At 38.1% G+C, this 27,474-nt stretch overlaps 1 protein-coding gene across 1 annotated transcript in view; it reads left to right on the top strand.

Annotated features, from left to right (window-relative positions):
• Positions 1-6: 6 nt before the first annotated feature.
• The window catches only part of SMIM14 (small integral membrane protein 14), a 42,313-nt gene continuing 14,845 nt past the window's right edge, over positions 7-27,474 (top strand). Inside the window, exons 1-2 of the mRNA XM_026847105.1 lie at positions 7-126; positions 14,984-15,094. Of these exons, the coding sequence (XP_026702906.1) occupies positions 15,020-15,094 (75 nt within the window). The 5' untranslated portion in view covers positions 7-126; positions 14,984-15,019. The remainder of the gene's footprint in view (positions 127-14,983; positions 15,095-27,474) is intronic.

The following is a 27,474-nucleotide window of genomic DNA, read 5'->3' as shown; positions in this document are numbered from 1 at the left end:
CGGTGCAGCCCGGGGGGCGGCCGCGGAGCCTGGGGAGCCCCCGGTGGGCGCTGCGGGGGTAACTTCCAGCCTGTTGAAGCGCAGAGACGTCCCCGCAGCTGGGCGCTGCGCCGGGTCACTGGGAAGGTAAACACCGGGAGAACCGGAGCCGTTCCGCTCGCTCTTGGGCAGCGCTCTTCTGCTTCACAGCGCAGAGCTTTCCTTCTGCGAAACCACTGCTCGTCTTCTCTACAGCTGGTCTGATTTGGGGTTTTCTGGTCCTTGGGGTTGGTAGTGCAAAGTGGCACTCTTCTGTCCATTTAAAAAAAAAAAAAAGGTTCTCCGTCTGATACTTTTAGTTTTCTCTCGTTAAAGAAGCTGGAAGTAGCATGCTGACACCAGGGTATGTGCTCCCGGGCTGCTCCCTACTTTTTGAAGAACGTGCAGCTAAAGTGGGAGAAATTGAAAAATGTCCTGAGAAAGATAATCTCAGGAGAAGAACAGCGACACACTGCCATTAATGTAGTAAAGATAGGATTCCTGCCAGGAACTTCTCATATGTGTGCTCCAAGATGGGATTTGTAACAGATTACGGTGGGGGAGGCGTGTATTGGCTTTGGAGACCACAAGAAATTGTCCGTGGTCAGTCCCCCACAGCTGTCACCATTCCATGTTCCCAAGATCTCCCACCCTGCAGCTCAGCTGCTGCCTTCCATGGCAGTTCTAAGGCCTCAGCTAACCACCGCTTTTGCAGGAACATGGTGCATGACCTACATCAAAAACTTCAGTTTCCTGGCAAACACCTGTTTGTCTAGTCTTCAGGGTTGTCTTTTATGTATCTATTGGTGTAGATACTGTGTGGTATACTGGCTGAACATCGGTGTTGATTCATATAGATAAGATTTGAAATCCATCTCCAGTTTTTAGAGGTGATAACATCTAACTTTTTTGCTCTTAGTAGCTTATTATGTTAATGTTATTAGTGTGCCTGCTAGGGAAGGTATGTATCTGCAATGATCATTAATGGGTTACGTCTTAGAAGTCTTTACGTGCTTAGCTATTAGACGGCTGTCCACCTTTATTCCTTTCTGTTACTTTTCAAAAGAAGACATCAGCTCAGAGAAATCAAAATGAGAAAGAAAAAAAAAAGAAATCAATCTAACTTTTGATTTCTTCTCAGATACAGTGACAGAGAATAAATCCTTGATAATTCCATCTAATTCCTGTGACCTGTCGAGATGGAAGAAATCAAACTGTTGTTGTTGATCATTGATTTAAAAAAGTGACCCTGTCACTGACAGCTTGGCTTGAAATGGTAGAAGCAATTGGCAAAATAAAAGTGATTGTAACATTAGCAGTGTGTTAGTTGGCTCAATCCTGAGCGCTGTTCCTTCCCCAGCTGCTGAGGTGAGTGAGTCCAACCTTTTGGTTGTTTTTGCCCCATTTTGTAAAATATGAGATTTAAAATTTTTGCCAAACTCTATAGAGTGGTATGGAGTTCTGCATCTCAAGTGATTTAAGAACATTTCTTATGAGGTGTTAAACAAGTAAAAAGCCCTCCTGGATGTCTTACTAGTCATTCCACAAAGTATTGTCACGTGTGCGTCTCTGGCAGGCGGGGACATCCCTCCCTTACTCAGGACCGTAAGCCAGGAGTGTCTGCCTTGGAACTGAGATGGCAGTAGCCACCATTCTGTAGCTCTGGGTGCATCTTTTTTTAGCCTAGCTGGATATTATTTTCCTGACTATAGAAATACAATGAACGTGGTTCTATGAAATTCCTTGTACCGTGCACGTTTTGATGCTTTTACAGCACCTTACCCAAACCATGATCAAGTCCGTTAAATCTGAAGTGCATGGCCCAGTTATCTGGGCAACATTCTGCCGTCCATGTTCTTCCCTCATTCAAAGGGAAAAATAAGAATAATATACTTGTTAAGGAAGTAGTCTACATAAAAACAATTGTAAAATGCATTACATTTCTAATTGCTTGGTAACTATTGTACCTGATTTTAAAAAGTTGGCATTTGGTTTTAGAGAAAGTTAGTTTCTAACTGACTTCTTGTTTTGTTATTAATTTCTCATTTTCTATTTTGATATATTTAGACTTAAGAATTAGTGATGTGTGAATGTTATTTGCATAACAGATGATGCATAACATAAAACAAAGTCTATGTTCATGTTTCAGAATTTTCCCTCCTAGATATTTTAGGTACTTGACATACATTCTTAAAGACCAAATTTTTGTCTCTGCTGAAGTTTGTCATAGCAGAATTGGGCATAAGAGCATCACAAGTCTTCATAGGGCCAGTACAATGAAAGTAGCAAGATCCTCTTTTTCATTATCGCATATAGATGGAGCACAGAGTATATAGTGCTCTGACAGTACCAAGTATCAGATTCTTACTCTGTACATTTTGAACATTTATCAGATTACTCATCACAACAAATACATATGGATATTTGGCATATGCATTTATCCATAGAAAAATTGATGTAATCTGTCCATATTCTGCTTGGGAAGTGAATCAGAGAACCCGTAAGCCTGCTTTGCATACATGCTGTTACATACGTGCTTTGCTTACATGCATTTACATACATCTTACTACGCTTGATGTTAAACGTGCTTTCTGTTTTAACTTCCTAGGTCATAGATTCAATTTATTAATATGTAATGATCTATCTAGTTGTTAATGAGGCACCTGATTCTGCAAGATGCTGAGTGCTTCTTGGAAGATCCGGGTGTTTCCAAGTCCTCTATAGGTACAGTGGAAGCTAAGATAGCTTTGTAAGGTTACACCACAGAGACAAATCTTGAAGTCATTGTTCACAAAAAAAAAAAAGGAATTATTTTCCCAGAATAGCTCCTTCAGGTTGATGCCTTGACTCACCAACAGCTAGCTTCCCCAGTTCCCAGGGAGCCTCATTTGAAGAAAGACTCCTTAGCTCCTCATTATGAAGGAATACAGTCAGGGATATGAGAAGGATCAGTCTGTGATAGCTGTGTTAGTCTTATTTCTGCTGGACTTTAGCAGCAGTATAGTGGAGAAATACAGTCTTATTCTCCTCTTTCCATCCTATCACCTAGTCCACATTATTGGCTGGGGCTGTGGCAAGAGAAAGATACCTTAGTGATGATTGATACAGCTTTTCATGAAAGATTTGAAGATGCTTGGGGAGCAGCCTCTGGCATGATTGAGTGGTTGTACATTTGCATCGTTATTATTTGAACAAATACGCTTCAGAGGCTTTAAAGTGTATAGCTGGTATTTTTTACAGATAATGGAACAAATTAGTCCCATTTGGGTGGGAACAGATAGAATTACACTTGATAAAAGTTTTCCTCATTAAGATTAGTTCTGATTCTTCTGCAGCTTTGCATGCATTACAAACCATGGCTTTCTGGAACTAAATATAGTTTCATTCTTACTTTATAAAACTGCTAGACAAATGTCAGATCCAAAACACTGAGCTCTCCTAGGAAAGAAAAGATTTTTATCAGAAAGAACAGAAAAGCTGTACAAAAATGTGGCACAAACCATTTGCATGATACAAGCAGCTGCAGTGCTTTATTTGTAGAATCTTTGTCAAATACAGACCTCTAGTAATAGAACTTTGGTCTCTTTTATTGGTACATTCACATATATGTGTTTGTGTATATCCTGTTAGTTAATCATAAAAGCTTTATTTTTAGCAAGGCAATATTTTTAAAGAATTTAATGAAATAGTTGATGTCAGTTTTCATGCATTAAAAAGTTAGTTTAGGGAAAAAACAGCTGTCCAAATGAAATTACATGAAGATGTGAATAAAATTGGGGGTTAGATCTTCAAATAGTTGGACTAAATCAAGTGTGAAGCAAAGCTTCCTGTGGCCTTAGTTTAACAAGAATTCCTGTGCAAGTGTGTCGTTAGGGGCTCAACACTTTCCTATCTATGTGAGACTGATTAGATGGCACCTGTCATTAAGCACATCTGTTTGAAAATACTAGATAAAGTTTTTATCTGAGAGGTCCATGAAATATAGAAATATTCTCATACATAGACTTTTCTTGAGTCATGGATTGTACATAGAATAAAAGTGTCTAAAGATGAAAAATACTTTCTTTCCTGTGCAAAAACTGTGGAGCCAAAGGTAAGATGTATGTTGCAAACTAATCCTCATCTGAAATAGTACCATAGATTTTCCTTGTGTAAATTTATGTAATAGATTTAAAAATCTGTTGCTATTAGGTGCAGGGGAGACTTGTCTAATTTACATAGGACTTTCCTTTTGATGATCTAAAGTAGTCTGTGAGTCTGCTGATTTAGATGGATGTTACTCTCTGGTAAAAACTGGGTTGTCTTTTAGCTAAGCATATGTAAATAACCAAGGCCAGAAATCCTGTTAATTGCTACAGATTCCCTCTGGTATAAGTACTGATTAAAAATATTCTAATTGATAAGCTTCAAATTGTTTACTGCAGGTATGTGGAAAACCTGATTCAACTTCCATTGAATCAAAGACAGGCACCCGCTAGCTTCAGATAAAATTTGATCTGGCCTAAAGGGGTTAGGAGTAGGGCTGCCAGGGAATAGAACTGCTTTCATCTGAAAATTGAAAATCCTGCTATCTTTCTCAGCATGCTGCTACCCTGCTAAATCTGTTTGCTCAGTGGCAAGTTATTAGAAACATATGTCATCCCTGGAGAAAAAAATAATGAAAATATTTCAAAGAGTTTCAATATAATTTTGTGTTTGTATGTGATTGGAGTAACATTAAGGAATAGTGTATTTTTACAGTATTAAAGATTTAGTAAGGTATTTTACAATCTAAACAATTGTACTCTTAGTAAATGAGTCTCAAAAAGCTTCATGGCTCATGGCTTAGGACTGTACATGCTAGCTCAATATGGTTGGAAAAAGTTTCATTTTTATTTGTTTTGAAACTACATTTTTGTAAAGGAATGGACAATGTAAATGGGTAAATGTAAAGGAAAATAAGAGAATTTGTTTATTTTTGCAAAGAGATTAAATATCTAAAAATTTCCCGATAATTGACCCTCTAAAAAAATTACCTCAAAATAATGTGTTATTGCAGGCCACCCAAGCTGCAGTAACTGCCTGGGTGCTCATGATTAGCTCAGGGCAGCTCTGAAGGGTCTAAGCTTAACCTTTTTATATTATGGACTAAGCAAAGTCATGTTTGCCCACTGTTCCCATGGTCTAAGAGCATGTGCGGGGACTGTTGCCACAGCTCAGCTGTTGTGCAGTGGCTTTGTTACACCATGGTAATTTGTTCATGAGTTTGAGTGCTGAGCCTCACTGGGTGAGCTTTAAAGCTAGATCTGCTTTGAGCTCTCAGGTTGTTTTGGTACATTTGACCATATTAATCATAATCTTGATTCATACATTCTGGAAGAAGAGCAGAGATGTTGAACAAGAGCACGGATGTTTCATGGATAGGTTACACAGTTTCTTATAGGAACATATTCTGTTACCATACTTTGTCTTTTAAAGTAAATTATTAGCTTTGTGTTATGAAGCCTGCAAGTTAAGTGCAAAATATCTATTGGGTGGGGTAACCGACAGCAAAGTTGATTTCCCTGTTGTACTCCCATGGGGAGGCTGGTGCAAAATACTAACCTCTACTGTTTTCCATCTGCAGGGAGTACCCTTTCTGCTTGTTTTCCTGCAAAAGTCTGCTCCCTGGAAGGCCAGTTCCTCTTTTGTGTGTAGCCACTTGTTCAGAATCAGGCCTGCCAAAACATTGCAACACAGGCCTGTAGGCCTGGTTGGCATGGCACAGCACGGGTGTCCTCTCAGTGCTGGTGCAGAAGTGCTCTCGACAGGGTTTTCAGATTCCATGTGTTGCTTGCAGCAGTAGTGCATCACTCATACAGCTGCAGAGGTGCTGAATTTAGGAGACTAGCAGTTATTGATGGGGAATGGGAAGAGGAATGTTGACACAAGCGGTGGGACAGTCCGTAGTGCCAGAGACACTAACCAAAGCAGGAGAGTAAGCAAATTTGCTTAGGAGCTGGCCCTTCTACATAGCACTCAAGTGGAAAATCCCATTAAAGTCAGTGAGAGTTCTTGCCTTACTGAAGGGCAAAGGAGGGGGCTCCCAGTTTGCTCTGTAAACTGGTTGAAATACAACATGTTAATAATTTTACAGAGAGTAGCCCACCCTTTTGCATTAACAGATGTCAAACAAAATGATTAAATAGCCATTAGTCCTTCAGTGCAGTAAGAATAATTTTACTGTCCTAGATCATTGTCACAGTCTCCTACACCAGAAATAAATGCTAAAGTAAAGCTGAAGCATTTACTTATCAGAAAGAGGGTATTATTCTTGGACAATGTTCTGTGTCATTGACATCTTCTCTTAATTAGCTTTCATATTCCCAGAGATTTCTTTCAGAAAAATATCATCATTTCAACAAAAGGATGACCAAATGCTGACAGCTGGAGTTTGGCAATAACATTCTGTATCAAATATCAGTAAATGAATTCTAAAATAGCTGGACTGCTTTTTTGGTCCATGACTGGATGTGCATAATTAGCTGCTTTTCAAGTGTTCTGCCCAGAAGAAGTATTAAGCCACCTGCGTGGGAATAAGTAAATAGCTTTTTTAAATCTTGGTGGGTCTTATTTAGCTCCCTTGGGGAGTTCAGTTTTTATCACTGACATCAGCCTTGTAGCCATAAAGCCTGAAATATCTCTCTCTCTCCTCACATATTGGGGAATGGCCATGAAAAGGAAGGTGGGAAACAGTAGTGGCAAAGTGTGGGGGTTTAATGTGTGGTTTCTTGTCCTCTGAGAGTTGTACTTGATATTGACAAGCCTTAATCAAACTGAAAGAAGCATCTGTGTCATCTGTATTTCCCTGATACACCATTCTGTGTTGAACTAATGCACCTCAGCCTACCTGTAACCTTGGTTAGTCTTGTCCACAAATAATACGTTTCCTACCCGGTTCCTATTAGGTCCTGCCATTCCTTTCAAGTGGCATGAACTTTTTCACATACTTCAGCAAGATAGGAGTTGTGATGCTTGGCTGTGAAAGGGCTTTGACCATAATTATGTGTCTTTAAGTTTTCATTCTTTGGCTCCTGCTTCACTGCTGTAGGTGCTAGCGCTGTTGGCAGAGTCACCAGAAGAGTTTCCTGACCCACTCAGAGTGAGTCCAAATGTTCACATCGGGGTGAAAATGCTAGTGGCCCACCCAGTGCTCATGGTGTTGTGGTGGTCACACACTGGTGGACTTGTGCTGTGGGGACAAGGTATGTGCCAGCGCTCCCGTAGTCTGGTGAGACCATCAGAAAAAATAAAATTGGGAAGATCCTTAGCACTTACTTCTCAGCTCTGAGCCTGTTCCTGCTCAAAAGCTCTCTGATTTCGGCATGTCACTGTAGTATTCTTCAGTGGCTGGCTCAGCATTTCTTATTTTCTTTGGTTTTGCTCCTATTTTTAAGGAGTCGGTTTATATTAAATTAACATTTGTAAGAAGCACCAGATGGATGACACTGGAAAATTAATTCATAATTTACTTACCAAACGATTTGTGAGATGGTAGTAAAGTTACCTACTAGTATATGAAGAATGTGACTGGGTGAACAGTTCTCTTGTGGAGCTCCTACTGGACTTACTGTCTCTGTTGAAACCAACAAGAAGGGCACCAGTTGTTTACATCTGTGTGCATCATTAAGCACTGACTTTTTCATGAGGAAACAAACTGGCTTAGCTTAATCTGCATTGGAAAGTTCATTTTAGATATTGTTAATTATCCTGAGAAAAGTCGTAGTGCAAAAATACACTTGCCAACTCATTAGGCTACATCTGAAAGTCCAGGGAGACATGCTGATGCTTTCAAGTACAAAATCAGCTGCTTTCCTCACCTCCCCCCTGAAATTATAAGGAGAGTGGAGAGGATTGCTTTATACTCTGAAAGTGTTGCTACAACTAGGAACTCTCTTTGGGTTTTGTATCAGCCATCAAAATCATTGCAGCTCTTTCCACTAGAAAAGCTAAATGGATGATCTGAACTGGGACAATTAGTTGAAGAAAGCTGTAATTGGAGCCACACTTTACTGTGGCAGCGTTCCTCCTGGCAGGACCCACATTTATATCCTGCTGTTTTGCTTTGGCTGCCCAGTCAGCCAGTTGGTTTTCTTTTGTCCTGAAAATTCAATTTTATGCCCAGGAGGAGGCCTGGTAGAAAAAGATCATCAGTAGTCCTCCAGAGATCTGTGACCTTGCAGAACTACTGGATCCTGGTCCCCTGAAGCCAGTGCGAGTGCTGGTATTTGTTTCAGTAAAAAAGTAGGGTGGAGCTCTAAGTGTGAAAGAGATGATGTGAGAGAGCTTCTCTTGCATTGTTGATAAAAGGGATTAAAAATTACAGTTATAAAAAAGTCAAGTATAATGTTGCAGTGTTTCAGACTTAAGGTCTACAAGGGAATATTTACTTGAACTAAATTACAATAATAGGGGAGAACAGATCCTTGGAATGTTTTAATTTGTATCAATTTGTATACAAGATGTTTCTTTTTTTACAGAAGCTATTTTTAGCCTTGTTTGAACAGAGGAAGTTGCTTTGTAAAGGAAGTTTCCTTAGAAATCTTAAAGCTTATTTTTGCCAGTTCTATAACCCTGGCAATGTAAAACTCTTGAATAAAAGATGCACAGCACCTTCACTGGTTACTTATGCCTTGGCTTCTGGATTAATTTTGATTTAGTTCAGTGTCCTCCCTTGTTGCCTTAGAATCATGTATCCATTAACTTCAGATAAAATAAACATTTATTTAAAGTACTGCTTATTTTTCTTTTTTATTTTCTCCCTTTTGTGATGTTTCTTCCCTATTTAACTAGAAATGCTTTTGTTTTCTTAAACAGTCCTATAGGTTTATCCTGTATTTAGTTATTCCCTTCCTTTCCTTTTTTAATGGCTTTGTTACCATTTCTGCCTTGTTCTTCCTTTATATTGTTCTGGTGATAGGAAATGTGCTGGATTTCTGGTAGCAGCAATAAAAAAACTCGAAGTTTCACAAAGATCTTTGTGGGTAAAATCAGGCAGTCTTATCTACATGTATTTCTGCTTTGTTTTTTTTAAGAGAGAAACCCCAGATCCATTAATATTATTTTCTCCCCTCTATGCTCTAACCCAGTCTGAAGAGAAACGTGATGCAGAGATCAGTGGATAAAATTCCTTGGCCTGTCTTACAAAGTTTAGCTGTACAACTGAAATAATAGGAAGTTAAATGATAGGCTGGTGAGTTGGATGTAGGTAGTTCATCGTAAGACTAACAAAACACTCAGGATGGGTGGATGTGCATGAAGTACAAATATTACAGAAGATGGAAGTCAACAGGAAAATGCGTTGTATTACAAATACAGACAATTCAGAGTTTGTTTGGGATTCACTGGATTTGAATGTTTAGGCTCCTTTTGGTTGGTCACTGGTAAGCAGTATTGCCCTACTACAGATACGTTTATTTATTATTTTACTGTGCAGTTAATTGATGTTGACTTGGACTTTGTGTGACTAGGCAGGGTTCAGTGAGTCCAGTCCCTAGAAGAGGCAGGATTAGAAACAGATTTTGGAGTAACCACTTGTACCAGAGGCATTTTGAAGCACCCAGTAATGAGTCATCTGAGGTGCCAGTTGCCCCTGAAGTGCTAATGGTGCCCGGGGGCACAGATTTGCCAAGGAGGAGGATAAAGAGTCCTATAAAAGCAGTGATCAGGAGCTTTATGAGGAGCCGATCTCCGCAATCTCTTCGTGCTTTAACTGAGGCAGATTTCTACCCCCTGGGTTAATGGGTACTATGGTCACACAGCCCTAGTGCCCGGTAGTTTCTCTGGGACAGGATTGCATGTGCAGGAGTGCTATGCGAGGCCAATGTACAGGATGTTTTAAATGCTAGAAGAGAATGCTTGGAGGCTATTTGGAGATAGGTAAGATTATACAGAAGAACTGAACTTGGGGCATGCTGTGAAGAAAATAATTACAGAAAGGGTCAGATACTGCAAGAAAACATGGACACTGAAAGGGCTTAGGTGCGGGTAAAAAGACAGAACAACTCCTTTTCATGGAAAACTGAATCCTTTAGGAGATCATGGAAGAGTATAGGAGAGAGGGCTTCTGCCTCTGGCAGTAAGATAAAATGAACGTTTTATCTTTGGGGCAGTGAATTGTTCGTGCTCTGTATGTTGTACAACTTTTGCTATTGTAGCCCTTTGTCGTTTTTCAGAATGCCTGCAGAGGCATAACAAGTTATTTGCTTTCTTTCTACATTTTTATTTTAAATTATATACATATTTTAATTTGTTCTGCCACACTTCTCTCAAACTGAACTCGGAAGCAAAATTAAATTTATGGCCTCTTAGAAATATTTGACAATTGTGCTTTGAGTTACTGCAGTTGGATGAAAAACAATAAGGAGGAGCTGAATAGGGTTTTGTTTCTCTTTTAATGTGGAAAGATTCTGTTACTTGTCTGCTGTAGGGTGAGATATTTTGCTCCCAAGGATTTCTTACCTTCAACCTTCAAGAAAATAGCAACACAGCAAAAGTAGTTCTCAGCAGAGCCAATCTTCAGCCACTGTATGTATTGTGTGTGTGATAGTCTACATTTTAAAAATGCCTGGATCCAGGAAAGAAAAGAGTTAATGGGTGTAGGGTTTTGATGCCAGGTGCCAGGTTTAGTCCATGGTAAAACTGCAGTGACTGATTTATGTATCACATAGAGTGAATGTTTCATTGAGTACTGGAATTATATTTTTACACACTCCTTTATATAAGGAGATCACCAATATGTGCACTTTGACAATTTTGCTAATCAGCATCTTTTTGGAGTCACATTGGAGGGCATCCAGCACATGGAAAATTGTCAAAACTTCTTGTTTGCCTTCATTCTAGAAAGGAATTCAGTTTTGTAATGATTAGGGTGGAGAGAGGCAGAGTATAATTTCTGTCTTCCAGAGCTCACCAGCTGCAGGCTATTTACTCAGGAGAGGTGTTGCTGATTTGGGAAATAATGTATAGTCATTGCAATAATTTAAAATACCGAAGAGTCTCCAGGTACAAAACCCCATTCGGATTGTAGCCATAAAGATTGCTTTTTTGATAGTAGGGTGTATAAAATATAATACACAGATGTAGGACTGGGATTGGGGAAGATAATAAAGAAGAAACAATTTGCAATAATTACTATAACTGAGAATGCTATTTTTTTTAAATCATGAGAGACTAGAAATATTTTTCAGTGTGGCTTCATTGCCTACAATTTCACATAGATGCTCAAATCAAAAGGTAATGGTGGGCTTTTATTTCTGTCTTAAATCATCAGACATCATCCTCCACTTTGCTCCCAAATTACAGTAATTCTGGCTCTGACTACAATATTTTAATTTTGGTAGTAGTGTTCATGATTGTTTCTATGGGATTTTTTACACTGGAAAGGTCATACTGATTCTTTGATGGTATATCATATTTGTCCACGTTTACAAATTCTCTCTCTTATTATGCTATCAGTTTGCTTAATCTAGAGGCCGTAATACATACCATCTCAGCTGTTATCAGCGTGAGGTTTGGCATTATTTACCAACTGTATCTTCTAGCTGTTTGTAAACCCTGTGAATTAAATACTGTGCTAGCAGTAATATGGCCAAACCAAAATACAGTAATTTTAAGTAAAGTACTTGCAGATATTTGACATCACAGCCTTACCAATTGCTGCGGTCTTACCAGTTCCAAGAAAAAGAAGGTAACGATACACAGGAAGGCATACAGAAAAATAAGTAAAATTAAAACTACAAGCCTTTTTTTCTTCCTCCAGATCATGAGGGAAAGAATGGAGCATGTCCTCCCATTTTGTGTGATAGATTGTACATAGAAGAACTGTATTTGCAAAAGGTGGAGAGCTGGCGTGACTCACAGCAAAGAGGTCAGAGCTGGGCAGACCAAGTTAACTGCTGACGTGAGATCAGACAATTGCAAGTACTGGGAGGCAGGCAGGAAGCACATTGCAATTCTGGAACAGGATTTTGATAGGAACAGGCTGCCTAAGAGCATACAGTGGAGCCAAGGAATCCAGCTCTGTGATATATTAAAAATACTAGTCTCTTATTACCAAATCTTACACAGGGTCACAAAACATTAATAAACCTAAGGATCTGATTACAGAACTTAGTTGATATTTAGTACTTTATGCATTCAAAGCGTGTTACACATAATACAGTTATTAACCCAAGAATGTTTTAATGAGAAATACAGACCCCAAAGTGTAATTTTACAAGTAAAAGTCGTCATATAGTATGGAGTGGTTCTCTCTTCCTTATAACATAAAATCTGTTTCATCTAGTTCCCAGCAAAAAAAATAATTGCATAAAGGGGATTAGTTATCTGTTGTGTTTTGGTTTTGTTTTTTTTTTTTAAAGTAATAAAATAACCCAAGTTTAGCATCTTTATCAGGGGAAAACCTAGTGCTGTTCCCAAAAGAGATGGTCCATCTTAGGACCTTTGCTGTTCAAAGAGCCTGTTATAGGCTTGGAGGAAAGAAAGATAAAGGATTATTCCTTTCAGTATCATGTGAAGGTGAGAAAGCTTATAAAGGATTTTTTGTTGAAAGTTTGGATGGCATTTTACTTGGTGACAGGTGTTCTGTGTTATTTTAGCTCATTAAGGTAATTTCTCATGTAAAATTCAGATGCCTTAGGGTAAATTCCTTCTAGCACACATCCACTTAAATTTATGATGTTATATGACAGATTAATTTTCCCTGTTTATTGTCTAATCTTTTTCAGTTGTGTGCTCTACAAAGAATGTTAGGCTGGTTTCATTGGTGATGACTCTTATATGATGTTTTGATTTCTTGTAGTCATATATAAATACTCCCCTGTTCATTGCTGTGACATTACTATGTGTTACTGACTCCTAAATTCTTTCAAGCTACAATTAAATATTGTTTTGCAACTTTACTGGTTCAGATACTTTCTTTTGGATATCAGCATTATGTCCAGAGAAACCGTTTTGCACTATTTGGCAATCGGTGCTTTTACCTGTTCGTCATGCTAAGATGGTTTTAGAAAGGCTATTCTGGTTGACATGGCGTATCATCCAGAGAGCTTGTGTAGTTAGTTAAAGAATTTCTTCTATTGCTGTCATGCAGTTCTAGTGGTTCTGAAATAATTTCACGAAAGTTAGTGTAGTAGCTTTATAATTAACTCTCAAAAAGAATCATTAGATCATCTGGATATTGCAGAACATTATATCTAAACTTGGGTGCTTCTGTACTTTACTCAATGACCTGTATTTGGTTGAAGCATGTCTGAATGCATTGAAAGAGGGGGAATACACCCCTTCTTCGGCAATTTGTTGCACTCGTCAGTGTAATGCTAAAAATGTATGCATTTCTTCTCTTTTGAATTTGGTTGATTACAGCTTCTAGTCATCAGTTGTTGATCACCTCTTCATTGAAGAACTCAGTTTTATTTTTCTATGCCAAGGTACTTGTATGCTACATAATCAAGTCACCTCTCAGTCGTCTTCTCACTACGTTGCCAGATTACTCTTTCTTAGTGTCTCGGCAAGAAGCCTTTCTTCCATTCCTTCAAAATTATTTTTTAAACTCATTTTCAGTATTCTTTTTAAAATGTGGAGACCCTAGCAGACTAAGGGCACTGCTATTCAGACTGTGTAATGAAGATATGGATATCTCTTACCATCTGTCTCTCTCCAGCATGACAGAGGGTAATGCAGAGGAGTGGTAGGCATTGAAAGAGGAAGGACTTTCTAAAATGTGTTTTATTTTTTCTATCTGTCTTCCCTCAAGAGGGAAGAACTATTGGAGTGATACATACTGTTGAATGAAGGTACCTTGTGTGAGTTTTTCTTCCTTCTCCTAGTGAGGTTAAAACATTAAAATGCTTGTGTAAGATCAAGGCTGTAAGTTTTTATAGGTGATGACTGCAGAGCACATCTGTTGATTCAGCACACCCTTATCAAATGGCTGTCACCTTCTTAAACTGCTTGTTTTAGGAAATTGAGATGGTCATCTGCTCTGTGCTGCTGCATTATTAAGCTTGCCAGTTATCTCACATTAGGGCCCCAGCACGTGCAACACAAACACAATCTGAATCCAGCTTTACTGATGCCAAGTTAACAAAAATATTTTGAAAGTATCATTAAGCAGAACTGTTCTAATAATAAATTGTAAGAGTGCTCATTTGAGAGAAATCAGTCCCTGATTTGACCACAAGGGTAGAAATGCCTTGCAATCTGCTACCCATTTTGACCATCAGTTATGTCACTGAGAAAGCTATTCGTACATAGTAAAGATACTCTTGACATGTCCAGTGTAAGTGGTTTTAGCAGGCAAATAACCTAGAATTGATTCCCCACTATGTCCATTACAGCTTCTTTGAACTTTCTGTATTGCTAAGTGAATGACCTACTTCTTTGATCTAAAATTAGCATGTGTAGCTCCATTTTTAAAGTGTTTCCAAGTACATCCACTTTTGCACCCCTGCTACTTGCTTTCATTATACAAAAAGGATGATTGTTTCTCTCTTTAGCAAAGAAAGGGTTTTAAATTATTATCCTGTACATTGATCCAGAGGGAGAATGCCAGCAGTTTGTTAGGGTTTAGGAGTACAAGTTCCCTTGACTTCTCAAGTTATGTTCATACACTTATGAGTCCCACTATGCAGAATTTAATCTCTGTGGTTCTTGTTTGTTAGGATTTCATTGTGGTATGTGCAAAAAACCCAGGGGAGACAAAAATTCTTGCAAAAAAAATTGTCTCTCTAAGGAAGCCTGTGTGAGACACTGCTTTTAGCAACATCAAAATGTAGCTGCACATACCAGACTTCTTCTTTCATGATGCCAAAGGAATAATAGGATTACCCTGCTTTGTTTTTGCCTTTTCATCCTGGCATTAAGTGAATTGAAACTTGATGTGTGAGTCTCTTGAAAATAAGGTCAGTTGAAAAAGAGTTCATTGTCCTTTTATTCTTATTCTTAGGTGTTCACAGACAAGTTCAGGTTAATCCAGAGAGCCATGGCAGAAGGTGGATTTGATCCTTGTGAATGCATTTGCTCGCATGAACATGCAATGAGAAGACTGATTAATCTGGTAAGGATAACATGAGGATATCTGGAAGGGTGGTCATTCAGATAATATTTCAGCTCTTGCAGATTTACAGTTACTGATGGTTTTGATTCTCCTTATTCAGTTGTGTGTATAGTTAGAACCTGTGTATCTGACTTTCTGATGAGTTTTTGAATAGTTAATACAAATGATAGCTTTCTGTTTATTTCCCAGTGCTGCATTTTGACAGCATTGACTGTTTCTATTGAAATGTTTATTTTAGTCTGCCTAAAAGGAAACTCCTCTCTACAAACTCTTCAAGGTGACACCACACATAATGAAGTTCCATGTACTTATATGGCAAGATAACGATGTCTAAATTTTTAAAACTAAGCTTTAAAAAAATCTGAAGTTGAGTATTCAGTGATTTTGAGTTTTGAGTTCTCTTTCCTGCTATCTCATTGATACAGTTAAGCAACTTCAAGCAAGTTATTTTGCATTGCTGTAACTGTCACCTGTAAAATGGCAATGATTCTTTTCTTCTGTATGGAATATGGTTCGCTGTCCATTGAAGAAAAACCTACAAATTGCTTTTTTTTTTTTCTAAGTAAAAGTATGTGTTTTTTAAAAATAACACTAACAATTGTGAACTGTGAGCAATTAGGTGAACTTGATTACAACTCTAATTTGGTTAAACTTTTCTATGATCACATTGTATATCAGCTTCATTTCATATACTTCCTCTTGTTGATTTTCATAATTTTGTTTTTATCCAATTTTATTTTTTAGGGCCTAAGTTACTGAGTATATAATCATGCAAGGCAGTATGTGTGAAGAGCATCCTCTCTAGGATCAGGCCCTTCTTCAAGAGGTTTCTAATCAGTGTTTTAGGAGGGCTATCAGGAAAACATGTCATTCACTAGCCTATAAGAGTAGGGCTAATGTGTAAGTCCCCAAAGAATGTATGTCTGGGAATAAAGAATCAATTTATATGCTTGCCCTTAAAATAAAACCACTTCCACGTGCATGCCTCCACAAAAGAACAAACTTGTTTTAAGCAGCACTTTGTAAAGAGTATATATAGCAGCTTCTTGCAAATGTAGATTATGTTCATGTAGTCCTGCTTCACCCTGAACATAAGATCCTGAGCGTCCACCTTTTATCAGCCTTGGAGTGCATTATTACGCTATCTCATCTGGAGTGTCAGGGGAAGAACCTAAAGCCACGCAGATGCTGTACCTGTATGTGCTCTCAAGGAGAGCCCATTTTCCAGATTTGCTCTGCTCAAAGTACATGTCCATAACGCAGCACTGCAGAACCTGTGCCATGGTGTTCTCACATTGCACTCCTGGGCCTGTGCACATGGAATGCCTCCTCAAAAACACACAGGCCACACTGGGAGACAAAATACCCCAGACCAGGTGTTTTCAGTGGGAGAGCTACATCAGTGGCTGCAGCAGAAGGCACAATGATCCCCCACAACGACAAGAGGAAATGACAAGTATGTGTCATCTCACAGACCATGAGACCCTTGGGCTAAGCATCAAAGCTGGAGTTCCCATACAGCCCAGGTCCATATAGTGGCCAGTTGCACCAAAGTCCAGAATGACACTGGACAAATAGAGCATGTCTGCATAGCCGATTCCATGTGCTTTATGGGCTTGATAGAATTTCCCTTTGGGAGTTCCCAGGTGTGGTGCAGCCATTGCTCTTTTGATACAAGTCATTAGAGGTTGACTCACTTTTTTTATTGCTGAACAGGCAACAGACTTGTTTGGGGGATGAAGGTGCAAGAAGTGAAAGGAATGTGTGCCCATTTGCTGGTGTTACCAGAATTGTTCAGGGTGGAACGGGCTTCAGAAGGTCATCTAGGCCAACCTCCTGCTCAAAGCAGGATCAACAGTGAATTCTGACCAGGTCATTCAGGGCTTTTATTCCAGATGAGTCTTGAAAATCTTTAAGGATAGCAATTCCATAGAATTCCATAGCCTCTTGGAGCAACCTGCTCCAATGTTTGACAGTTCTTTTGGTAGAAAATTTTTTCCATCCACTGTTTTGGTTGAATGTATCATACCCTCTGCCATACAGTGCTGTGAAGAGCCCATCTCTGTCCTCTCAGTAACTTTGTTGTAAGTACTGGGGGACTGCTGTTAGATCCACCCACACCCATCTCTTTTCAGCCCAGCTCCCCTAGCCTCTTCTTACAGGGCACATGCTTCAGCCCCTGGTGACACCTTGCTGAATTCACTTCAGTCTGTGAACGTGTCTTGTGTAGGGAACTCAAGACTGGATGCAGTATTCTAGATATGGGTTTAAAGTGCTGAGTACAGGGGTGTAATCGCATCCTTCAGTCTACTTACTGTTTAAAGGTCAGTGCTGTTGGCACAAGGGTGTAGAAAATTGAGGCTTCAGTGGAGAGCAGTTGTCTCTTCTGTGGAGCCTTTACATCAGGGCCCAGCCATCCTATCTCGTGCTTCCCAGAGGCACAATTTCAAAATATTCTGAGGTCTCCCTGCTACCTCCATATGGACGTTCATACACATATTCTTTCCCAAGAAGGATTTTCCTCTTGTCCTCAACACGACATTTGTGCCATATCCCATGGTCGTGTTGATTCTGGACCTTGAGGCTTCTAGACATATGCTAATGTGGTGACAGAGGAAGTTGGGAGAGAGAAAGGAAGATACATGTTGGCTGCCTTTTGGGGCTTGTCAGATGCAAATCTGAACCAGTACAGTTCAGACTTTAATCCCTCATTCAGCATTTTTTATCTTTTACTTTTGTGTTAGAAAATAATAACAGGCAGTGCCACCAGTCAGCCAGTTCTCTTTATGTTGTGGCTGGAGGATTCTAGGTATGAATGACATAGGTAAGTTGTGTCCAAAGTCATAGGAAATGCCGCAAAGATCTGTGAGATTTTGTTCCTGGGCTTACCTGTGCAGTGTAAGGAGGCACACTAGTTCCTGTGTTGTGAATGTAAACAGAGCACATCATGGGTGCACACTCCTGGACAGTCACCAAGACTGGTCTAACAGTGTTCGCATGTAGTTGCAGGAATGGAGTTTATTGCTCAGTGTCCAGCTTCCAATTCATATCAATTAGCACTTGAAACTCTGAGGAGTAAGGGGAAATGCCAGATCTCATCTATCCTAAAAAGCAAAACAGATGCTCCTAAATATTTATGAGCTGATCACTAGCTAGGATAATTCATCAGAATCTAGAAAGGAAAAGTCTGAAAAATCACAGTCAGCAGCCAGACTAGCCTCAAGTAACCTGTTGCATGATTTTAGCCAGAGACTTGCTAAACTTCCATTATTACATATGTAATTTTAAAGCTTCAGTAGCAGTTTGCTTTCTAAGCTGCTGTTTTGTCACTCAATCTTCCACAACATAAGCAAACAGGAATTTTACTATTTGTTTTAAAAGGAACCCTTGGACACCAGTTCTCAGAGTTGCTGAACCCCACAAGTCTGTATGGAGACTGGCTGCCCACTACCCCTAAAAGTTGGATCCTCAAAACCTTTACTCCAAAACCATTGTGTTATAAGAAAACTAGGCATTCTGTAGTTGTTCATCCTGTGGGGGAGAAAAAATATCCCAAGCATGCTGTATACCCAGAATGGTTCCCTATACCTACTTAATTGTTGATTCCTTTTAACCTAGATAGGTATAAAACACACCAGAGCACATTTGAATGGTCTTATAGCTGGGACTACTTATCAGGATTTTGAAGCAAATTGTATAACAAGATGGTTTTAATTATCTCCAGGCCAAGCATTGTAAATCCTGAAGTTTATAGAGTCAAGATCAAATTTAACAGAATAACAATGTAATTATAAGAGATGCCCAATGTGAAAATGTACTTTCAGGTTTCTTCAGTCCAGTAATGACATTGTGCAAAAACCCCATGACTGATGTAGACTTGTAATAACTTGCATTCGAGTTAAACTAATTTTTACAGACTAATTTGGTTTTACCTGTATATAACAACACTGATAAGAATTCTGGTTTCTGCTAATGAAGAAGACATGATGTATTCAGTTATGGCTATTACATGTAGAGTTAAAAATACATTTTACATATTTTACATTATGTAAAAATACATAAAAATACATATCTATACAATATACAGTATGTAAAAATACATATATGGTTAACATAATAGTTAACTGTATAGGAAACTTGAATGATGCTGCTGTGCTGAGGTCAGAAGGACATCGAAAAGTCTGACTTTAGAACCTGAAGTTCTCGTTTTAGTTCCCAACATGTTACTTTTATATTTTAATTTAATTCGTGTATTTACTTTGAAATTCTTAGAGAATGTATTTGGCATTCAAAATACAATTTGTGGATGAATACATTATATTTTTTTATATATAACATATAGTTTAAATCTCTACTTGAAGTGCAGACTTCAGTTCATCTTGTCATTACAATGAATGCTTATACAATGAAAAAAGCTATTGTCATTTAAACTCTTCTTCCTTTCTGCTATTAGCAACACCACTGAAAATTACAAACAAGCAAGCTGTTCTTAAAAAGCCTAACTCTTACTAAGCTATGTGGCTTGATTGTTTTTCCTGTCCTTTGTTTTGCTTGACTAAGCAGGGGTTTGTTTCATTGAGTTTTTTTCTTCTTAATCCATAATACCATAAAGATTTTATAGACAGTGAACTGTGTATCTCTAATACATGTGATATTTTTAAAATACTTTTTTGCTGCTTATTAGGTTAACTGGGAGATATTGTTCATACCCACAGTTCTTAGAATTTATATATAGATACTTAAGTGGCATTGAATTGTCATATGCTGTATGTTCTGTCATTTTCCTGAAGTGGATTTTTCAGGGTCCTCCTTGGTGTCAAAATACAAAAATTTTGCGCATGGAAAACTGTAGACCACTGAAAATAATAAGAAAATACTATGATTTCCAAATAGTCCGAGGAAACAATAGAAATCTAAAGTCTTTGGCTGTGACTTCATAAATATAATTTCTAATATCTAATACCCATGACAACATCTGTTATGATTTGGTGATGTTGTGTAACAATTTGACTGTTGTATGTTGGGCTCACTATTTACTCTGTGGATATAGCAGATAATTGGAAACTTCCATAAGAGGAAGTAAGCATAGAGTAAAAATATCACGACTGTCCATCCTCTGCAGATGCACAAGAGCTGTCAGAAGACAGTGACATGTCTGTTAGCTTGTATGACTTTATTTCTTGTTCAGTCTCCTCCATCTGCAAAATTTATTTTGACAAGAAGAGCCAAAATTCAGGAATGAAGAACAACAACCTACATCAAGTACTTTAAGGGGGGTGACTCTGTCAGACAAGAGGCCAGTTGTTTGAAAGAGTCACGATTAAGGATATTCTGTGGAATCCAGAGGAAATGGTTCCTGTCCTATTTGTGGCAGAAGATAGCAGATCTCTAGATAAGAACGATGTTATAGTTGAACCTTTTTTATTTCCCTTTTTTTCACTCTTTTTTGTAAAATAAAAAACCGATTGCACTGTTACCCCTCTGGACTTTGATGCTTCTGAGTAAGCATGGCTGATCCATGGAGTATCTTAGCCCAAGACTCAGTTCATGTCTGAAAACTAGACTGAAAACACAGTGTATATGGTGGCAGAGGATAATCATACATAGAGTGTCTTCCATGAAGCCCAAGACCTGCGTATGACTGCTTACGAGTGGCCAGAAATGTCAAAGCAAGCCCCTAACACACATAACTTTATATGATGTAAATGTTCTTTTTTTTTGCTTTCTGATACAGTATTATTTGCTTTACAGGAACCGTGACTTCAGAATTATCTCATACTAGTTTCTATGAAAATGAGCAGTATGTTCTTTAACACAAAACATTTCTAATTCTGTAATACGAAAGGACCCATTCTGATGAACTGCCAGCAGTCTACTGTAGAGATTTGATGGCCGTACAAACCTCTATGGGAATTAACAACCTTGTGTTTTCTTCTTCTGTAGCTAATTGCAAAGTAATGGCCCATGTCTAGTTATGTTGCTATATCGGAAGACTTAAATGTCTCAAAAACTCTGGGGGATACAAAGCAAATCATTCTTTATTTTAATCTCTCTTGTATTTTGAGGTGTCACTAGTTTTTTACAGCAAAAGTTGCAGATTCTCAAACTATTTCAACGCAATTGGTTCAAACACACTTTTGTCAACCAAGTTTCCACATAATTCTCTTGGCCAGGTCATTTTAGAATCTTACTATTATAAACTGGCATAGTCTGAAATAGTATCCAGCATAGCCATGAGTCTTGGCTGAGGGAGGCTTTGTGCAAACAGCAGAGAATAAACACAGATGACTAAAATAGATCTGTGTCGTTGTGCTGCAAATGGTTGAAAAACTCTCAAGATGTCAGCACAGCTAAGCCTGACTTAAATAGTCCCTCAAGGAACCAGCAAAAGTGAGTTACCCTACTGACATGGCCTTCTACTGAAAGCACAGCAGAACTATACCAAACACATCTGTGATAATTTAAAGTGACCTTCTAAATATGGAGGTTGCCCTGGAGACTGCTTACACATGTACCACAGCATTTGCCTTCTAATTTTTATTGGTTTTTCAGTATCAGTTGCTACTCTTTCTAGTCTACAGCCCTTCTTAGCCAACCACCCCAAGAGTAGGAAATTGCCTTTTGCTCTCAGCCACTCCTTTTTTTCTAGAACTGTGCCTTCAATTCCCAATTTCTTGAATTCACTGTGGTTCAAAAAGGGCCTTTCCCAACAGCTGAACCTTATTATTAGAACAAAGAAGCTATCATCCTTCTGAGATGCATGGGAAAAGATGCACCTCCTAAGGCACTAGACCAAAAGAATACAACACAAGATTGGAGTGGCAGTGTGGGAATCTGTTTCTGAGCACTCTTACTCCACTGACTTCCATTTCCCCACCTTCACTGTGTGCTCAAGGTGTTGGTGTTGCACAGATTAAGGCCCCAAAACAGAATTCATGCACTGCTAATGCACGAACCTAGAAACTAGTTCTCGATCAAGCAGTATAAATGGAGACTATTTTCTAGACAAGTAAGTGGATGTTTAAAAAAAAATAAAAGCCATGAAAAATTATGTCCACGCAGATCTATGTCCCATAAAGACCATTTTTTCTATAAGGGGTTAGGTATCAGGCCTTAACTGAAAGTTGAATGTGTCTGTCATTCTTTGCATTCTCCATTCCTGAGCTTTGTAGTATGCTGGAAGCTGCTGCTTCTTAACCAATATATATTAAAAATTAAAATCTCAGTCATGCCTCATGACTATCTCAAAGCATGTGTGACACTATTGCAAGCAGTGTGGAAAATTATGCATTGAACATTCTGTCAGCTTGATATTCCAGAAGTAATTAATAGCTATAACTTGTATTATGAATGGTTGAGCTGTGATTGATGATCAGACCTGTGTTGTAGCCATCTCATGTGACGAAAAAGGAGAAAATGTTGCTTTTTTTCCCAGGCCACATGTGGACGTAATCAACACTTAGAGCAAACTGTCCTTATCTGTTGGAACTCCTAGTTCTAAGCCTTCTCCTTAAGGCTATCTATGTGGGAGTATCCTTTTAATTTGCTAATATGCATAATTTTGCAGAAGGTACTCAACTGTTTGGTCAAAAACCCCACATGTATTCTTTTTTTGTATTTTAGCTATATTTGCTAATGCTCTCTTGGGAGATGTGTATGTTTATGAATGTTTTCAGATGCCTCTGTAGTAATACCATGCAACATTCAATCTTGTAGGCATTTGTTGTCCAGTCTTTCATGTAGTCAGAGGTGCTGTGAGCTCCTTGTAATGATCCTGACTATTACACTGTTTCATCTTCTTTTCCCTGACTCTCCCTGTCCTGCTAATTCATTCTGCTTTGCATTCACAAAAAGTAGGATGCCAGTGATATCCCAAGTCCTCATGGCCAGCAAAATTATAAAATGAAGTACCAATGGAAGTAATGCAATTGTAGGAAAGTGAGGGAAGTGTGGAAAAGGGGGATCTATGTGATGCTGAGGTGAAACAGCAGTCCTGGGAAAAATAAGAAAATAAAGGAAAGCATGAGTTCTTGCCCAAATCAGGGCTCCTATTTGCACAGTGGCCACTCTGACTTGTTTATCTGCTGCATAAAATTTCATAAAATTTCTTCCTCCATAAAATTTCATGTCTTTCAGTATGAAAGTTAATATTCTCCCTCTGTCATAACTGGCTGATGGTTCTGGGTTTTAAGAGTTGGTCTGTAACCTAGAAATGTTATTCTGAAAGGTACCAACCATCCTTCTGTCTCATTTGCTGTGGGAGAGAAAATTACTTGTCACCTCACAGGACCAAACTCCGTATTTTTATCACAGACCGTTATTCTGTCCTTGTATGAACAATCATTTATTTTAGCTCTGCATAAGCTTATAGAAAATGTGGGAGTGGGGAAGGCAGTATTCACTTTTTCCTTGCTTGTTCCTCTAAGAGAAGCTAACATAGTTTAAGAGACAATTTAAATCCATCAGTATGCCCTTCTTTTCTCCTTATTTTTCTCTTCTTTCTTGGCCAGCTTGTAGCAGAATAATGCATGTAGGTGTCATTTTTTGCATCTTTTAATCTGAACTCTATGGATAATGCTACAATTCAATTTGCAACCTGGCTTGTATTGAGGACTAGCCTATCCTACCACAGCAATTTATTTATCTTGTTTATTAAATCTTTTATATGCTTTGGACAGGACAGACGTGGCTGCCAACAAAGCTCAAACAGTGATTTTATTACCCAGAAGCATGAAAGCGCAATCAGGAGTATGCTGTGATGTTGTCATCTTCGAGCATCCTTGGAGAGAACAAGCAGAGCTTACAACTGGTCTAAATTGCAAAAAAGTATTCTTACAAGGGATAATATTCTGCCCTTGTTATGACATAAAATTTTCTATCAACAGTCTTTATGATTCCATTTTAAATTTACTTTTATCCATGGTATAAATGACCATATAAAGTTAGTTATTTGTCCTTGCTTTCCTACTTATCTATCCTTTTCATTGCCACCATTATCCATTTCTGCTCTCTTATGTTTGTACCTAATTTATCTGTTTTTTTCACACATCTCTCTGTCTTTCTTCCATCGCAATTTTTTGTATGGAGGTCTTTTCCTAACCTGGCTCATGAATTTACTAATTTTTCATTCATGTCTTTTCTGAGGACTTATTTCTGCTTTGACCTGTCTCAAAAGTTATTCTAAAAGGCAATTATTTTAATTATTCCTACATAAATAATTTACTTTCATCTCATCTGCCATTCACACTAGACTTCATTGATTATTGCACTGTGTTCCTGCCATTAGCCCTGTTGGTCTTGTTTTGTTACCTCTTTATTACACCATTTCTGGAGTTGTAAAGTGCTTTTGGACAGGAATGTTGCCATTATTTCTTCTGAAAAATTACAAACCATTGAGCTTTCTGATCATTGGTATCTTCGTGATATTGGTATGCTTTGTCTTTTTTTTTTTTTCCTAACTCTTAAATAATACGTAACTCTTAAAAAGAAAAATTGTTCATACTGGATAGGAACTCAACCATTTTTCAGGCAAGATGCTACTGACTTCAATAAAAATAAGTTTGTCTGAACAGAGATTGCAGGACTAGTTGTAGAGTTTATGAGACTGTTTGACTCTGGGTAGCAAATTCTGAAAACTCATCTGTAGAGTTTCAGAAAACTCCTCTGAAGAAGCAGCAAGGGAATTAACACAAGAATGAGTTACTGTGAAAGTAGTCAGAAATCTGAATTTCCTTCTCCGCAGCAGCTATCTGTGATGAGTGGTAAATGCAAAGTAGCTTAACCTCTTTCATGGGAAGACTGAAATGATCCCAGGGGCTGAGGTCACTGTACTGGAAAAAGAAGTTCTCTGTTTAGCTAGATGAAACCCTGTTTCACTGAGTTTTACTATTTCACTTGGACTTCAGTGATTTTGTGGAGCAGCTAACATGCCGTAAAATTCACACCCTGTTTTCACCACACAGTGGCATGTTTGTGTGTCTGTAGTAGGTTTGCACATAAAAAATAAGAGACTTGACTTCACGTAGTGACTTCACAAAAAAAATTCCCAGAGGCCGAAAGCAGTGTCCCTTTACTGTGACTGTTCACGTTTTGTTCACAGCTGGGGATTGTGAAAAGCAGTGGCTGTCATTGCGAAAAACTGCAGACTCCGATCAGAACATGGCACCTCTTGTAGGAGTAGCAGCAGGACAGTCAGGTTTCAGGTATGCTTGATGGGTAGATGCCGTTGATCCACAAGATGGCATGTTAAAACTGTACTTCATAGCTTCAAAGGAGCAGGATCTAAACACTGTTGTGTTAGTGTGAACTGGAGCTAAAAGCTATGTCTTTTGGAAAAATTTTTAAAAAATAATGGCAGAGCTGCTTCAAATTGGATCTAGGAGCCATTTGAAATGTGGTCTTTTTATTTTTGCAAAGCAAAATTTGAGTGTCATGGGGAAAAAGTGAGAAAAAGCCCTTTTCTCTCTTACCACTAGAAGTAATTCTGTTTCTTTTTTTCTTGGCATTGTGTTGGGTTTGCATTCAAAATGTGTCAGTAAGTGGACACTGGTTTGCTGTAATGCAGCCACTGGTGATTCCCAGTTCGAACCATTTATGAGGGGCTTCATAGAAACCAAATACTTATATTGACTTAACAGTTCTTTTGGTTTGGGGATTATTAATTTAAATTATTTTAATTTAAGCTATTCAAGATTTTAAATGTACTTGGAGGGAACTAAAGTTTGTGGTTGTATTTTAAATAATGTGCATTTATAATTAGTATTTTTACTTGTATTGACTGCAAGTTTACACTGTATTAAAACTAAAACATTTGGAGCCTTTTTAGCTCCCTTTTAGCTTTCATGAAGCTTGCAATTTACTTTTGCGTCATTTTGGACAATAAAAGATAAATTAGTTCATTTTTTGGCTTACATGCATTGCCATTTATTGTATTTGTATGACATACTGCACAGAGAATGTTAAAGTTCAGACATAATACTCTTCATTTAAATGGAAGAAAATAATAATTTCTATAAATATTTAGGTTTGTGTCATTTTTCACTCTCATTTTGTTGCATAAGCCATGATGTTTCCCTCACCGAATCTCTGTGTTCTTTTTAAGGGTCTGTTCCAGAATATACTGAAAAATATGGAAAGGCTGTTGCTGACTTTAGCAGGTGTCAGATCAGGCAGTCAACTATTAATCTTCCACTACCATTTTTGACAAAACAAGAATCTCCAAAATATGAATAAAACCAAAACCACCATTAATAATACCGCCTTTAAGTTTGTAAGAATTAATGTATTCTAAGACTTTATTCTCTATTCAGACTTTATTCTCTATTCTATTCTCATCAACTGTATTTGTACTGAGTGTATTTGAGAAGTCTTTTCGAGTTTTTTTTTGAGAAGAGGAAGGTCTAGTTCAACTTTTTGCTATTATTCCACAAACTTCCACCAAAACTCCCCCTCCATGTCAGAATAGAAAATTTGAATGTAAAGGACTGTTTATTTCCAGTCCCTGATAATTGCTCTTTTTTCAATTACCTGACGATTGAAATGTCTCACATTCAATTTTTTTCCAATGGTTGCTATGTCCCTTAAGGGTGTAGTTATCAGGAGGGAGCTAATTGGTGGAAGGAACATTCTTCTTTCAGCAAAAGGCATTACCTTTCCCAGCCATTCAACTTACATAAGCATTTCATACACGTGCCAGAATTGTTTCTCATCTTTTGACTAACTGAGTGACCGCAAGGGATCTGATTTGTATTCGGTTACAGAATTACAAACTAGTTCACCTGAGTGAATTGAGAAAAACCTGTTTTTACTGCTGCTTGTTTTCCATCATCTGCCATGTTTAATCCCAAGAGAACAATACGCAGCCTGTCACTGAGCTGTTGAAAACAGATTTGTTACCTGGCTCCCTGGTTTACAGAGCCCTACTAGAGTTTCTACTCGTGAATTACTGAGGTTTTGCATGTGTTTGTAGTCAGGAGATGTAGTGAGCATAAGAAGATACTGGAGTGTGATTTTTATCATGTGATCTGTGTCTTCTTAAAACCTATTTGAGTCTATGGGTGGTCTTGTTCTGACCAAATCTTCTCCAGCACAAGTAGTTTTTATAAGAAATGTTTATATTGCCTGGAATAGTTGAGAAATATTTCTAAGAAGTATTTGTATTGCTGGATATGAATGTATCAGAGACTATGAAGTGTAATTTTTTTTTAGGTGGGATCTTGAAATCTGCACTATTATATCATTATGTATTGTTTTCAATTCAGAGGAATTTCATACAAATTATAAAAAATGCAGTTTTTTCACATTTTTCTCTTGTAACTCTTTCACAACATAATTTGAGGTTTCTAAACCTACCTTGTATAGTTAGTCTCTAAATCCCCATT

The sequence above is a fragment of the Athene cunicularia genome (assembly GCF_003259725.1).
Source record: "Athene cunicularia isolate RWA chromosome 4 unlocalized genomic scaffold, athCun1 chr4_part1, whole genome shotgun sequence".
Lineage (NCBI taxonomy): Eukaryota > Metazoa > Chordata > Aves > Strigiformes > Strigidae > Athene > Athene cunicularia.
This window is presented reverse-complemented; position numbering and strand designations above follow the sequence as displayed.